The sequence below is a fragment of the Gopherus flavomarginatus genome, chromosome 3, assembly GCF_025201925.1.
Source record: "Gopherus flavomarginatus isolate rGopFla2 chromosome 3, rGopFla2.mat.asm, whole genome shotgun sequence".
NCBI lineage: Eukaryota > Metazoa > Chordata > Testudines > Testudinidae > Gopherus > Gopherus flavomarginatus.
Window position 1 is genome coordinate 116,519,555 of NC_066619.1, and position 16,603 is coordinate 116,536,157.

The 16,603-nt window shown below is 36.3% G+C and overlaps 1 protein-coding gene across 3 annotated transcripts in view; it reads left to right on the forward strand.

The window, feature by feature from the left end:
- The window catches only part of IFT74 (intraflagellar transport 74), a 70,764-nt gene that overhangs the window by 17,446 nt on the left and 36,715 nt on the right, over nt 1-16,603 (forward strand). For all 3 annotated transcript variants that reach the window (XM_050943114.1, XM_050943113.1, XM_050943115.1), the window contains exons 7-10: nt 2,386-2,445; nt 3,862-3,923; nt 14,854-14,992; nt 15,898-15,960. In XM_050943114.1, the coding sequence (XP_050799071.1) occupies nt 2,386-2,445; nt 3,862-3,923; nt 14,854-14,992; nt 15,898-15,960 (324 nt within the window). The remainder of the gene's footprint in view (nt 1-2,385; nt 2,446-3,861; nt 3,924-14,853; nt 14,993-15,897; nt 15,961-16,603) is intronic.

Genomic DNA, 16,603 nt, shown 5'->3' on the forward strand with positions numbered 1-16,603 from the left:
AGTGATAGGTTACATACCACAGTTAGTAGTTCTACAGTTATATATTTGAGTTCCTTAGGAATTCTTGGGTGAATTCCATCTGAGTCTGGTGACTTATTACTGTTTAATTTATCAATTTGTTCCAAAACTTTCTCTGTTGACACCTCAGTCTGGGACAGTTCCTCATATTTGTCACTTGAAAGGAATAGCTCAGTTGTGGGACTCTCCCTCACATCCTCTGCAGTGAAGGCTGATGCAAAGAATTCATTTACCTTCTCTTCGATGGCTGTTTTTTCCTTGGGTGCTCCTTCAGCACTTCAGTCATCCAGGGTCCTCACTGGTTGTTTGGCAAGCTTCCTGCTTCTGATGTTTTGTTTTGTTTTTTTAATTGCTGTTATTTTTTTGTCTTTAGCTAGTGTCTCTTCAAATTGTTTCTTGGCCTGGCTTATACTTTTACACTTGACTTGCCAGAATGTATGCTCCTTTCTATTTTTCTCACTAGGATTTGACTTCCAATGTTTAAATTATGCCTTTTTGTCTCTAAATTCCCCTTTTACTCTGCTATTTAACCATGGTGGCATTTTTTTGGTCCTCTGACAGTTTGTTTTTTTTTATTTGGAGTATATATTTAATTTAAGCCTTTATTATGGTGTTTTTAAATAGTCTCTGCAGTTTGCAGGCATTTCACTCTTGTGACTGTTCCTTTTAATTTCCCTCATTTTTGTTTAGTTCCCTTTTTTTAAGTTACATGCTACTGTGGTGCGTTTCTTTGTCTTTTTTTGCCCAACAAGGATGTTAAATTTCATTACATTGTGGTCACTATAACCAAGCAGTTGAGATATATTCCCCTGTTGCACTAGATCCTGTGCACTGCTTAAGACTAAATCATGAATTTCCTCCCCCCTCGTGGGATCCAGGACAAACTGCTCCGAGAAGCATAATTTATGGTGTCTAGAAATTTTCTTTCTACATCCCTTCCTGAGATGACATGTACCCAGTGACTATGGAGCTAGTTCCCCTACTACCTGCTTTGTCATTCCTATACATTTTGTACCCTGATTTTTAGGGTCCCATAGATTTTCTTCATTCCACCAAGTTCTTGTGATGCCTATTATATTAATAGCCTCATTTAATGCCAGGCACTCTAATTCACCCATCTTAGTATTTAGACTTCTCACATTTGTATATAAGCACTTGTACATTTTGTCAATATTCAGTTGCTTGCTTTTATGTGTTATATTTAAATGGGATCTCTTATGCTTTGCTCTTGCTGACTAGCTTCTACCTGTACTTTACCAGCTTCTTTTCTATCCACTTTACTTGGATGGAGAGTTCTCCCTTTAATAAATTCATCCCTAAGGGATGTCTCTACCCAAACTATGTTCCTCTGTACCTGTCAGCTTTCCCTCAGCCCTTATCTAAAAACAAAAACAAAATCCTCTAAACCTGTTGAATTTTACATGTCAGCAGTCTGGTTCCTTGCATCTGATCACCTCTACACTGATACTTCCACTACTTAATGTTACAGTGTTATCTCTTTCAGTACCTTTATATATCTAGACATTTTTCACAATAGTCTACAACTTTATTGTACATGTGCATCACAATATTGTGACTTTAAAAGGATTCTGTCCAGTTGCCTAGACCTGAAATGATAGTTACTTTAAAATAATTTCTGTGTGATGTAGAATGCCTTCTATGTTCTAAGACCACAGTCCTTAGGGCTGATCTGTGTGGGCAAAGAGGATGTGTTTTGAGGAATTTTATACTGTTTAATGCTCTAGTTTACTGTTTTAAGAAATCCAAAGGAATAACCTATGCTTGCATAGAATCATAAAAACAGTGTTTTCTATTGGTTGTGCAGTAGTAGTTGCCTAACTAACAAGCACTATTTTGAAGTGTGTTCGTAGCCATTGTTAAGTTTTTAAGAAATTTAAGCTAATTGGACAGATACATTTTGTTTAAATTTGAAGTAGAGTTGAAAATTAGCCTTTCTTTCTCTATGTCCATAGGAAAGGACAAAATCTGTTAAGAGAAAAATATTTTGAGGCTTGTAAGAAGGAGAGGGAGACCAAGGAGAGTACTTAAAAAAAAAAAAAGAAAATATACTGATATTATAAGTAATCAACTTTGCTTTGGATGTGAGAAATCAATACCGCTTCTGTAATATTAATGTTATTTATTATTAATTTTCTGTACAGAACTTGTAAGAATTATGAAATATGAAGCTTACATGTAGTATATTAAAATTTCTAATTTCAGATTTTTGTTTGCAATACCATATCAGTCGCCTCTTTTGTAACGTTTTCCAAGAGTGACTTAAGAGTTTTCTAACTTCTTGTATGTTTCTTTAATGTGATTAAAAAGAACAGAACATTAACTGTCTGAGCTTCTTTCTTGTTTCAGTTAGTGGATAAACTTAACACCAATACAGATATGGAAGAAGTGATGAGCGATTATAATATGGTAAGAGTTTGAGGATTTGCCATGTTAATGTAGCACTTACAATAAATATATATATATGCATTACAACTTCAGTACTTCAAATGTTCGTGCATATGCATGGTTTTGTTCACCTAAACAGTCTAGTGACTGTAATGAGATTATTCAGGTGAGTAATACTAGGCAGGTATGTAAGAGTTTGCAGGGTTGAGACCCACATGACTGCCTGTGTGTGTTGTGGTAAGCACACTTGTAAGTGTTTGGAGGACTGAGGCCTTAGTTATAGAATTGTGACAGCATAAAACTCTCTTTTGTCTCTAAGTTTAGCAAACACTTTATAATTGTTTTTCAGAAACAGGATTGGTAGGTTTTAAAAAATTAAATAGATGAACAGTTTCTGTTATAAAAAACTCATCAAGGTATTTCTTATATGTTTTCAGTGAATCCAGTTTTTTCTTGCTTCCCAAGGAAGTGCATGTCTAAAATTTAGATCTTGAGTATACCCTGAAAACACTGCATGGGATATTAAATGTGGTATCGTGGCATCCCAAATACATTGTGTTTAAAATACTGTGGTTGACATCCTAAATCAACATCTGTAGAGCTACAGTTATTGAAAGACTGGCTAAACCTTTCCATCCAGCTGTTTTGACCATAATGTTGGGGCATCTGTGTTGGTCAGTGACAAAGTTGCTCTTAGAATCATCCTCAAAGCCCAATGATATTTCTCTATTTAAGGTAAGAATGGTATGTCTCTCAACCCAAGGTACCGATATTCACATATATCACACATTATTTGGGTGGAAGGCACAGAAAACTAATCAGCTGAGACGCTGACCACATGCACCAATCTTCCTTGTAAAATTCCCCAGGCTCTTGAGTTTTTCTTCATGCTCCTCCACGTTCTGCCCTTCAAGTGACTCCAGAGCAATAGTGCATTAATGGGTCTATGGTGTGTTCAGAAGCAAATACATATCAGCTGTGCTTTCCCTTGAAGTTCTTTCCTAATTTCATACGGGTTCCTCCAGGCACCAAGACTGCACCAGTGCTCACTGTGTTCGTAGTCAGAAGGAACTTTTCTTTGAAAAGAGGCTTCCAGCAGCCTGGGAAGCCAGTGAAGATATTTTTATCCCAAGTGATCCAACCCAATTATTAATAAAAACACTGATATGCAGTTTCTGTGATTACAGCTCCCATTCAAATGCAGGCTTCCAATGGGAATTACAATTACAGAATTCATCTCTGAAGCATCAGATAGGTCTGTGGGGTAGGAAGCCACTGCTATTCCTTCCCGTCTCCATTCTGGTCTTCCATTCCTCTCGTTCATTCAAATGTGTGTATAATCTTGGATGAATGGATAATGTTTATATTTTCATTAGTGGCAAGTATCTTTTCATGCAAAAAACTGTTCCCACTGATTATTGATTTTTTTTTTAACAGCTAAAAACTCAAAATGACCAGGAAGCTCAGAGTATTGATATCATTTTTACAGAGAGACAAGCGTAAGTACATCAAATATCAGAAAATTGAATTTTAGCATAAAGTAGCTTATTAAAATGGGTAAGACTGAAGAAGTGATCTATTGATTGGGGGATTTTTAACTCAGAAAAATATTGCCTAAGAAGTGAATGTATGCTCTACAAGCGTTACTGAATAAAGTTTGTAAGAACTAAAACTTCAGTCACAAAGTCAACTTTTTAAAGTACAGAATAGTCCTAAAGTATATTTAGAATATTGTTTCAATGCCTTTTATTAAAGAAGTTGATTTCTAATTAGCTGAAACACATAATGGGTTTGTTCTCTAGCCAGTCAGAAATTATCAGGTCAATAATCATACAGGCTATACTGTCACTACTGCATCTGTGTTCATTAAGTATTGCAGTTAAAATCTGTCATTCAGTACAACAAAAATGAAGCTATTTAAAAGAACATTATGTAAGAATCAGTGTCTCCTTTAAAAACAAACACTTTGTTCTTTGACAGCTTTTTGTTTCTTCGAGAGTGCTTATAGTTAGTCTGACTTCCTGACTGAAACAAACAAATGTTATCATAGCTATCGTAACACAATTAAAATGAGTTATTTACTGATTTCTAAATACACTAAAAATGACCACATACCTGCTAACTGTTTTATAAATACACCACAAGTTTTTGTAGTGTGTTTGTTTTTACAGTTGGTGCCAATTCTGTCCTCATGCATGCCTAAATCAATAGCATTTGTTCCAGTGGGTCTATTTGAGTATAGATTTGGGCCATTAATGTTTCAAATCTTGTTTTTTATACAATGTAAAGGTCTTGTGACTTTAAAAGTTTAATCAAAAATTATGAAAAATGTGGAGCATTTTGCTATCCACTGTATTTTATAAACACTTTTGTGAAATAATGTGAAATACGTTTTTCTTCTAATATTAAAAACAAATGTCTATTTTCTCATTTACCATAAATTATTCCTTAAATAAAATTATGTTTTCCTATGTCTCAACAACCTGATTTTAAGAATATTTGAAAATCTTGAAGAGATTCATCTACCTGCAGTTTAAAAACAGAAATGTCTCAGTGTTTTCTTTAAGTTGCTAAAAATATGTACTGCATTGGCAGTTTTCAAATACTCATAATGTTAACAAAGAAGACATCAGGCAACAGTGGCATTGGATAAAAAGGTGGTTGGTTTATAATAGTGATAATTTGTCCTTGGATGCATTTAAATGGTGGAGGTGAGACAGCATTTTTGTTTTGCTTACTCAAACAAATATTTTTTGTTTATGAATAAAGAAAACTGAGTTTGGCTTCGCTGGAAAATCCCAAGTGCTCTAATCAATGTTTTTAGTTTTGCCTAGTGGATAGAGCATTGAATTGAGACTCGGGAGACCTGGGTTCGATTCCCACTTCGGCCAGTGGCCTCCTGGGTGACATGGGCATGTCACTTACCCACTCTGTTCCTCAGTTCCTGGCTGTAAAACAAGGGTAATGATGCTACCTTTGTAAAATGTTTTGAGATCTACTGATGAAAATACTATATAAGAAGTAGGTGTTATTTTCCCCCAGTATAATCAAACAGTGAGATTTTAGTGCCATACATACGGAGTATATGTTTATGTGCTTTGAAGTATTTGTTACTGTGGTAATACATGCACATCACCAGATTTCTTACCTCTACAGTTAATACAACATGTGCCACACATTTGTCCAAAAGAGAGAGATTGAGAGCTTTGAGTTCTATCTGTGATATAGACTAGAAATATTTATATACAAGATTTTGAATGGATTGATCCTATATAATCAGCTATTGAAAAGCCAAATTATCATCCATTATATAAGAATTTAGACCTCTTCAGTTAATCCAGGGTCGTCTATATATTTATCCTCAATAAAGCCATCCTCGTCAAGTACAAATGTATGAGTTTGTTCAAATACTGCAGTGGAATCTTGCTCATTGGTATTTGATATTGATGGAAAAGTGCTCAGATCAGTTGTGAACTCCTTGTCAAACATTTCTGGTTCATATTCTTTCAGACGACGGTGATTGTAGCTGATCAAGTAGACGTACCACAGTGGGAATTTTATGGCAATAAAAATCAGTAGTGAAGTGCTTAGGACAAACACCAGAACACCCAGCAGAAAGACCCAAGTTTTGCCAAGGGGTGGAGAACCTTAAAGAATACAAAAGAAAGTAAAATCACTTTAAATTAAATATCTTAAACCAAAATAACCAGCTCCTTGCATAATACCCAAAAGAACTATGATATTAATTGCTTCATGGCCCAATAAGGGACTCATGAAAACAAAGTGATAGAGAGAAGAATTCTTGAGACTCTTTGTACAGCATTAATAGAATAGTAATGTTTAGGCAACCAAAATCTCTGCACTGAGAACAAACTTTTTACGTGCAGGTACCTAAGTCCATATTTTCACCCTCTAGATACTCAGAATGTGCTGTGTGGCCAAGTTTAAACAAGTAACTTCTTTTCAGGGCTGAAGGTCTATTGAAATGTTCTGGGCACATTCCATGAATCATTATTCAGATTTTAAGTGAACTTTAGATTCATCCCTGGAATAGGACAATAGAACATGTAATTGACTTTCATTTTCATTTTCAAGCTTCAAGCTGACATGGTTGCCCTCTAGAACATCTACATCCAGATAGTCACTTTTTAATTTGCTTTCATTTTGCACATCTCTCGAGATATATTTCCTTTATGATGAAAATCCCAACAGATCATAGCTGCCAAGAATTTTTATTTGCAAATCTACCCTGTGTGTTCACAGTGCTGGCTAGTGTCCAGGGAATTATGGTAGCTGCTGCATCCTAAGGGATTTTGAGGCTGTGCTGGCCTCCTAGGTATAAAACGATCCAGAGATTGCCATCCCTTTCTCCCGCTTCAGTCACTCATCAGTCCTATTGGTCTCTTTGTGCAGAGGAGAGAGAGCCTCAGGAGCAGGAAGTGGAGCTGCTACTTGAGTGGGAAAAGGCAGGGGAGCAGAATCATTTGGCTGGAGGATGGGTCAAAAGGGAGAGGAACGGTATCAAGTGGAAGGTGGAGGTGGTTCAAAATGGGAGACCAATGGTGGAGAAAGTGGTGTAAGTGCTCCTTCATGTTTCCAGTAAGGGCAGGGTGAGAACAGTCATGGTGCCCTCCCACTGAACACACCAGAGGTTAGGGGTAAGGGTATGGGTAAGTAAATCAGTAGACCTTGTTTACATACCAAGAAGAAAACTAAAAATAGGAAGGAGCCTGTTTCAGGCATAGAAGATTGTGGGCGGTTTAACTGGGTGGCTTGCTTGTAGTTCATTTAAAATACAAACACTCGGATGGTTATTTGAACCTCAGATCTTCTCACATCATTAGTTTATAGATATTATTTTACAGTATTCCATAATGGAGTTCTAATTCAGGTCAGTTCTGAGCTCCTGATAAAGTTAAACATAACATAAATTCCACATAATGTGAACACAATATTTCTGTGCCTCGAAACACAGCAATCCCCATATCCCTAACTTATTTGGAGAAATGTCCTATAGCACTAGTATTGGACAGTGCTATTATGAAGTATTAAAATGAAACATCAATACATCACCTGGATATGATGCATTGCTCCTGATATTGTTGTTTGAAGAGTTGAGAGAGGATGTTAAAATGGCAGATGTGGAAGGTGTAGTGATTGCTATAGAACCTCTTGAGTCACAATCAGCTTTTTGGATAGGTGCTGTCTTGATAGAAGATTTGTTCCAGACATCTGGATATGCACACAGAGTGTCATTTTCATGTTCTGAAAGTATGAATAATAAAAAGGTAATGAGAGATTATATTTATAGGGTCTGTGCAGCACTGTAAGTGAGATATTGTGATATATAAGTGAGGTTCATTATTAATTAACAGTATTAAATCATATTTTATACATAAGGGCAAGCTGGATGAGAAGCAACCAGTTAAAACCAAGATAATGCCGCTTGATTGGAGAGAAACAAACACTGCAGAGGGATTACTTTTGTAAATATTGTAATGTCCTGAATGCTGCTGTTGTCAAAACTTACCCATTGTCACATTTGAGGTATTCAACCATTTCTGTAAACTGAGCAGGCCACAGGAACAATTCCATGGATTTCCATTTAAAGTAATCAGTTTAAGTGATGCTTTTACATCAAAGTACTTCAACAAATTGTCCTGTAGACTCAAAATCATCAGTGTTTTTAGTGATGTAATTGTGTCAGAATCCAACTGGGATATTTTGTTATGATTTAGATACAATATGGATAGTTGATTTAGGCCTTTAAATGCTGCCTGTTCAATTGTACTGATATAATTACTACTAATATCTAGAATTGTGAGTTCTGACAGATTGCAGAAGGTATTATTATGTAGCACAGTAATGGCATTTTCATTCAGATAGAGTTCAGTCAAGTTAATAAATAGCTGCAGAACCTTTTTGTCAGTATCATTTAAAGTAATGTTGTTATTGCTAAGATACAGTTTAGTAACATTTTTACTTAGGGAGGTAGGGATAGAAGAGTAATTCTTTGCGGATTCCTCACAAGTGACCTGTTGAAGGGAGAGAGAAAAACAATATAAACAGAGAAAATTACAAATAATTTTCTAGTAAGGAGGGTTGTTGGTGAAGGAGAGAGAAACAGTAACAAGCACATGCAGTGCAAAAAACCCTTGTAACCAAGTGTACCAACTCTTTGAGGTCCAAAAGGAAAGCCGTCCTGGGACCGTACTATCCTATTCCTGATTTTCTTAAAAATATACTTGTGGGATATTTTGAGGTGGTGGAAATCATCTCAGGCCTTGTCTACACTACAGGGAAAAGTTGATCTAAGCTATGCAACATGAGTTACATTAATAGCATAACTCAAGTCAACGTAGCTTAGATCTACTTCCCATGAGGTCCACACTACGCAATGTCAAGGGGAGATGCTCTCCTCTTGGCTCCCGTTACTGTTCTCGATCCGATGGAGGACAGGAGAGCGATCTGCGGTCGATTTAGCGGATCTTCACTAGACCCGCTAAATTGACCAATGATGCATTGATCACCATGCACCAATCCCCCTATAAGTATAGATAAACCATTAGTGAAGCAGTTTTGGAGTGTGGAATTCCAAGACATGGAGGTGTAACTCCCCTCTGTGGTGAGGGGGTAAAGCTGGGTATTAATGACCAAGAGCAATTAGGAATGTAATGTGAAGTTTTGGCCAGGCCTGATGGGAAGGGAGTTGAGTATAAAAAGAACTGCCTTCCTACATAACCAGAAGATCCCTGAAGAAAGGTGTAGTGACTAAATGAAAGGAAGGGGGCAAGAGTTTGAGAATTAACTCCTTTTTGTTTTCTCTTTATTTTTTGTTCCATATGTGAAGATATTTATTTTAATAAGATTTTCAGGCAGACCTTTTGCAGAAGGATTGAGTTCTCTAAAAATTAAATTTTTATTGCAACCAAGGCACTTAAACTAATTTGGTTTTCTGGGTTGAAAGTAACCTACCTGAAGTCATCTCAGCTCTGAGAGCCTACTGTACTGATTTTATTCTGCATACCAATGAGTACACTGAGACCTGTTTTATTTTTACAAGATGGTGGATTTCTCGTGTGTGTGTGTGTAATTTCCTCTCCCACAGGTTAGTGCAAAAGATAAATAGCAAAGTTAGTTCTAGATGCGTAGGCAGTGAGTCACTTTCTTAATGTAAACAAAGTAATCAATGTAACAGTAGTTTAATCACCTGACTGTCCATCATGACGCCCAAAATGTAAGTACAAGAAGGAGGAAGCAATTCAGTTAAAATTCTCTTTGGAAAGAGTGAGGTGAAAAATCAAATTCTATTCTCTTATTACTATTATTGTTTTCAAAAGCTGTGGGGCTGACTTTGTGAAGTGCTGAACTCCATCAACACTCTTGACTTGAGTGGTATTTGAGGGTGCCCAGCAGCTTGCAGGTTTTTGAGCTTGCTCCAAAACTGAATGAAGTCAGGGAAAAGACCATTGACGTCAGTGGGTTTTGGATCAAGATCTGAAAACATAAACATATCAAACATGTTTGAAATGCAATAAATTACAAAGTGCAGCCTTGTCATAATGATTTGCTTAGGTTTATTGTGCAATTAAAAGAAAGCCATGTTTATTCCATTTCTACATGCTTCCACCATCAGGTTGTTGAATCTCTCTCTCTCCAGCTGTAGCTCTATATAGGCTTTGTATATATACACCATAAGGTATTGAAGTGGTTGAAGGTGGGACTATTGTTAAAATACTTAATGTATTTGATCTGCGAGGCATCTCCTCTAATTTCTATGGATCTTCTACAAGAATGAGCAAAAATTAAACAGATTCGTTTATATAGTTATAAAACTTACAGAAAGAGAAGTAATATTGCAGTCAGTCGTGACTGGATTGGAAAATAGTGCTCCAATCCAGATCATTAGCCAAGGGATTTTCATGTTCAAAATCTAGGAGAGAGAATATTTTTGCATGTTAGGACCAAAATTTAAGTTGCTATATTAGTAGTTTAAAGGCATGCTTGTGGTGAAGATGGTTTTAGTAATGTAAACAAAAGTGTTGATTTATAGTTGAAACAAATGATTCATCATAACTTACTGTGTTTTTCTTACATAAATATTGCCAAGAGCCTAAATAAGACTCTAATTGGAGAGAAAGATGTGTTTTAGCCAAAATAGCTGCAGCTTTTATTGAGCTGAGCCAAACCTGAAACCAACCAGGCAGCTTTTGTGCAGTCGATCAGTATATGTGATGACCAGCACAGTCAATGGAACTCATAAGCTATCTATTATTCATGTCATAGGATAGCCCCCTATGCACCGACCTATTCATCCATGCTTTGGAGCTAGGTAACCATGGCGCTTAACATGCTGTGTTGGGGTCTTTGAACAAGGATGTGCCCTATCTATTGGAAATCATGAGTGCTTTCCTTACAGAGGCTATTCGTTTTAAGATTAATCTACCTCAGAAATTGTGCAAATGACACCTGGTCCATCTGCTCCTTTGAATCAGGGTTGGTTGGCAAGATATAGCCACCCATCAAGTAATAAAGTAAAAGTGAATGCAAACCATGTAAGCTGTATTAAAGGATACATGCATGCAGCATCTTTGGATTTTCAAGAAAGGCAAAAATCCTGTGAGGCAAAATCACCAGAAATGGAGAAATAGGATTTGGCAGGAAAACTGCAGTTTGGAAAAATTTACTTTATCACCCCTTAAGGAAGTTGAATCTAGGCTCCTTCAGACACATGCAGTGCAAATTTAGGGACTAGGAGTGATCAGGTTAATTAAAGACCAGCAAACCTTACATCTCTACCTGCAAACTGGTTGAAACAATAATTAAAAATAGAATAATAAAACATCTGGAAGATCATGATATAATGGGGTGTAACCAGCATGGCTTCTGCAAAAGGAAAATGTGTCTCACTAACTATTCACAGTCTTCAAACTTGGTAGTACGGTTGTGGATAAAGGAGAATCAGATGAGATAATTTATTTAGACTTTCAAAAGGTCTTTGACATGGTCCCACACAAGAGGCTGCTAAAAAACCCTAAGTAGTCGTGTCAAAAGCTATCTAGGAGACAGAAAACAAAGAGCAGGATTAAATGGCCAATATCCCTCATGGTTAAAGATTCACAGCAGGTCCTCTGTTTAATATATTTATAAATGGGCTGGAAAAGGGGAGTGAGCAGCAAGCTAGCAAAATCTGCAGATGACATAAAGTTATTTAGGTTAGTCAAGACCAACGATGACTGTAGGAGTACTTCAGAGAGACTTAACTAAGCTAGGTGAATGGGCAACACAATTGCACCTGAATTTCAGTGTTGATAAGTGTAAGGTAATGCACAGTGGAGGAGAAAAAGTTAACTCAAGACACCTTACAGGGTTCTTCTATGTTAACTGTATAAACCCTGAAAAAGGATCTAGAGTCAACTGTGGATGGCTCAGTGAAGACCTCTGGTCAACGTGCAGCTGCGGTCAAAAAAGCAAACAAAATGTTAGGATGCATAAAGAATGTGATAATGAATATGGATAATATTATAATTCCTTGATATAAATAATAATATAGCCTTATCTGGAATACTGTGTATGGTACTGGTTATCCCAATCTAAAAAGATATTGCAGAATTAAAGGGAGTTCAGAAAAGGGTGACGAATATGTTAAGAGGCATGGAAAAACTCATATGAAGAGAGATTGAAAACAGTGGAATGCTTTACCTTAGAAAATAGATGAATAAGAGGTCCCTTCCAGTCCTATGATTCTATGTTTTTAATGTCTACAAAGTTATTTTTAGCACAATGGTCAGTGGACCAGAGCTGGAAGATTCGCTGCCAGATGCAGGTTAAACATACCCCAAGAGACTTTTCAGCATCAGAATTCTTTCTTAAAGCTATGTCTCAATTCTTCTCCAAGCTAGTTAAAGGAAGCCTTAGCCCATCTCATACATTATAGCAGGCCTAGCCATTGGCAAACGTGCTTGCTGGGCACATTGGCTAATAGCTCTTTATCTCAAATAGTACTTTTGATCTCTTTTACAGGTGTGGGCTGCTGACCCAACCTAGCTAGTTGCTTGTCTGTCTCCCTCAATCTGTCCCTTTAGGAAGATGAGGATTGCTCTCGCCAGTTGAGTATCTCTACTGTTGTTGGAAATGTACATCTACTAGAGTCACTCCACATGCTCTATAGCAAGGGTTCTCAACCATTTTCTTTCTGAGGCCCCACAACATGCTATAAAAAGTCCACGTCCGAACTATGCCACAACTGTTTTTCTGCATATAAAAGCCAGGGCCGGTATTAGGGGGGTAGTAAGCAGGACAATTGCCTGGGGCTGCACACAACAGGGACCCCCCACGAAGCTAAGTTGCTTAGGCTTCAGCTTCAGCCCCAGGTGGCAGGGCTCAAGGTCCTGGGCTACAGTCTTGTGCAGCAGGGCTTTGACTTTCTGCCCTAATGAGTCTAACATTGGTTATACTTGGTGGATCCCCAAAAACCTGCGCACAGCCCCGCAGGAGGCCCCGGACCTCCTGATTGAGAATCACTGCTGTATAGAAACTTTCAGTTATCATAAGAATGTAAGAATGGCATACTAGGTCAGACCAAAGGGCTGTCTAGCCCAGTATCCTGTCTTCCGACAGTGGCCAATACCAGGTGCTTCAGAGGGACTGAACAGAACAGGTAATCATCCAGTGATCCATTCCCTGTCGTCCATCACTGCAGCATACCTGAGATTTGTGGGTTTATCCCCACACCTAGGGAGGTCAAGCTATTAAAGCAATCCTGACTCAGAATTTTATTTCAGTTTGAAAAGGGGAAACAAATCTTTGCAAGTTGCTAAATGGTGAAAATTATCGAAGTTGTTCAGTACATCTGAATTAAAGGGACGCTAAACTCAATAAATCCATTTCTGTCTAAAAATGTTCCTTTTATGATCAGTCAGTTTCTTTTGCAATGAAAAGACCCATATAAACATCAACATAAGAGCTGAAAGATAAAGGATTATTAAAAAAATTCAACATATACTATTTGAAGGATGATCTATTGGAAAATAATTTTTAAAAAATCTAGTCTTTTTGGAAAAAACTCAGGTGGCATCACATAAGTATCTTGACATTCTCCTATGGTCTGAGCTCATAGGTGCTTTCTTTGAAAATGTTTTATAAATGGCTTTTTAAGATTTTTCATTTCATAGGGATGTGTTCCTTTACACGTCCTATATTAGTTAAAAACAATAAAATATGCAGTTTTCAAGAATAAATTGGGAAGAAATGTAGTTTGTAAAATCAGAAAATCTTTCCTTTCCAAAAGACTAAGGTTGTTTTTTAATCTTCTAACAAAGCATAATGCAGTAGTTTGGCTTGTGAAGGGTTCATATTGATTGAGGAACCCAGAACGTCTGTAATGTATGAGTTATTTCCAGTCTGACAGCCAAATTATATACACAAAGTATTTTCCCACACACTTAAGATATAAAGTTGGTTTCGTAAAAAAATTCTGTAAAATTATCTTACCTTCTTTCTGTTTTTTTCTGAGAGAGCATATGTATAGTTGTGTATTTCCTGGGCATTAAAAAGAAGTGATGTGTTGCAACAGCACTTTACTTTATTTTCAACCTTTGTACTCAGTGAACAGGCAGGTAGCTAAAAATAAATAAATAAAAGACTAGAACTTCCTTAGCAAAAGATTGACTAGGTTGAGCAATTTCTTATGGTCGCTTAGGTTTATTTGGATCTACAGCCAATAAGGAAGTCTGGTAATGATATGTTTAGGCCTCATAATTTCTGATTACATAGGAGAAATCAAGTTAAAATATTGCTTACACAAAGGCTGAGTCGTGATCAGTTAAAGAAACTTAGAGCAGAGGTTTATTTTGTAAGTGGAATTTAGTCATCAAATAAGTAAAATCTTCAGATCTTTACAGATGTGCACATTTTTAAATGAAAATTCGTGGTTTGCAAGCCTCATCTTTTAGTTTGCTAATTTGTATATAATGGTGATGTAACTGAAGCAACTATCTCTAGTAGTAGCTTAAATCTATCATATAATCCCTCTTTATTTAGGGGGAACATTGTATGATATGTCAACATTCAAAAAATTACTTTATGATAGGTTTGATCCTAAAGTTGTTTTATGTTCAAAATTCACATTGATTTCAGTGCGTTAAACTTGTGTAAGGACAGAATAATCAAGTCCAGTGTTATACCATGTGTATCATATATACTGTATTTCAAGCAAAAAATCTACAGTAATGATGCACTTATTTTTATCGGCTGGAACATATTTATTTTATTCTGGGGAAAGAAGTTAGTTGTATATTTTTTGTGTGAAATTAGATTGTTTCAGGGGGTACAAAGCATGGAATGAACATCTTTGTTTTATGAATAAAAAGTATAAGTAGTATCTAGAACAAGTTACAAAAATATTCTTACTTTCCTCTGTTATTACAGCAAAGAAAAGTTAATTCAAGCAGTGGAAGAAGATATTGAGCGTGAAAAACAAGTAGCTGATGACATAATAAAAAATATGTCTCAGGAAAATCAAGCTAAATACATGGAGATGAAGGCTACAAATGAAAAACTGTTGCAGGTGGGTTTTGTCATATTGTTTATTTAAGATGTATGTGAAATTAGCTCCATGATTTCCACTGTATAGTTTGGAATACTGAAGAATTTAAGATCTGATTAATTTAAAAGGAAACTTTCAGGTAGCATTATCCCCAACATTGTCATGCAATAGCACAAAATTGAAATCAGAAAATGAAATTGACTAGAAACAAAATAATACTTAGCACTTTCCACCTGTAGATATTAACGTGGTTTACAAAGGATAAATCATCCTCATTCTCCTCCGTCATTAATCTCATTTTATAGATGAGGGAAATAAGAGGTTAAGGCTCTGATCCTGCAAACAGTTAGATGCTTAACTTTAAACACATGAGTAAAATTAAGAACAATTATAAACTATGCAGGATCCAGACCTAAATGACCTGCCCAAGATCACATTGCAAGTCAGTGATAGAACTGAGAGCAAAACCCAAGATTTCTAATTCCTTATCCACTACAATAAATGCCTGATATTTACATAAAAGAAAATGACTGCAAAAATTAAACTTAGATTTTTAAAATTCTTTCAGTTTCAGTTATCTAAAGTTTAACAAAAGAGATAAGAATGTTTTTAAAATATATATTATTTTTTCAATGGACACTTTCCCTTCAAAAAAAAATTGATGAAAGGGGACAATGGTTCATAAGTATAGCCAAAATACAAGTAACAATGATATGAAGCTTATTCACAAAGACTGCAGTACTGGAAAGTCAGTGAAGCTCTGCCTGGAGCTGTTTAGAGGAAGGGGTCATAACCTATTCACATATATACCTAACAAACAACTAAATGTTCTACAGCATTTGCAGGTATAAAATGTGTAGAATAGGGAAGTAAATCCTCCTCCAGTGGTAATTGTTACCTAAACTGTTCATGCTTGTTTTCTTTAGGAATTAGATGCTCAGCAGCAGGAGCTGGATGGACTAAATATAAAGGAAGACACTCTTGGAGCTGTATGTATGAAGATAAATAACTGATCTATTTATATTTGTAAATGCGAAAAAAAAATCCTACATCAACAAAGTAATCACAGTATATTTTTGTCTGTAACTCTTTTAACAGCTTGATCCTGCACCCATTGAAGATAAGGGCAAAGCTCGCATCTATTATAGTGGTGCGGACTCAGGCCATTAATTTGCATAATTTTATTTTTATCAAAACCAAATCCACACCAATTATGATTTATAACTTATTTTTGCTAGGGTCAGATAATCCGATAACTATATTTCACAGCTAGTATATCATACATGTGAAATATATCTCAGTGATTATATCACAGATGTAAACTAGCATTTTTGAAAGTATTAAGAAAGGCACTCTCTTTTTATGCTAATAGAGTGATTATTTTTTTGTGTGGATCCAAACAAACATCCAGGAGAATAGAATTCCATCAACAAGCAAGATCAGGATTGTAACACTGTCCTCCTGTGGCCACTTTTCTAGCCTATGTGCTGGAACACCAGATGCAGTCCTTCCAAACCCCAATATATGAGCCCAAATCAGTGGTCCCCTTCACAATCACTTATTTTGATCTAGTATTGGTGCTCCACTGAAGGTCATCATGCATGGTAATTTGTCCCACTCCAATCCCTGCAG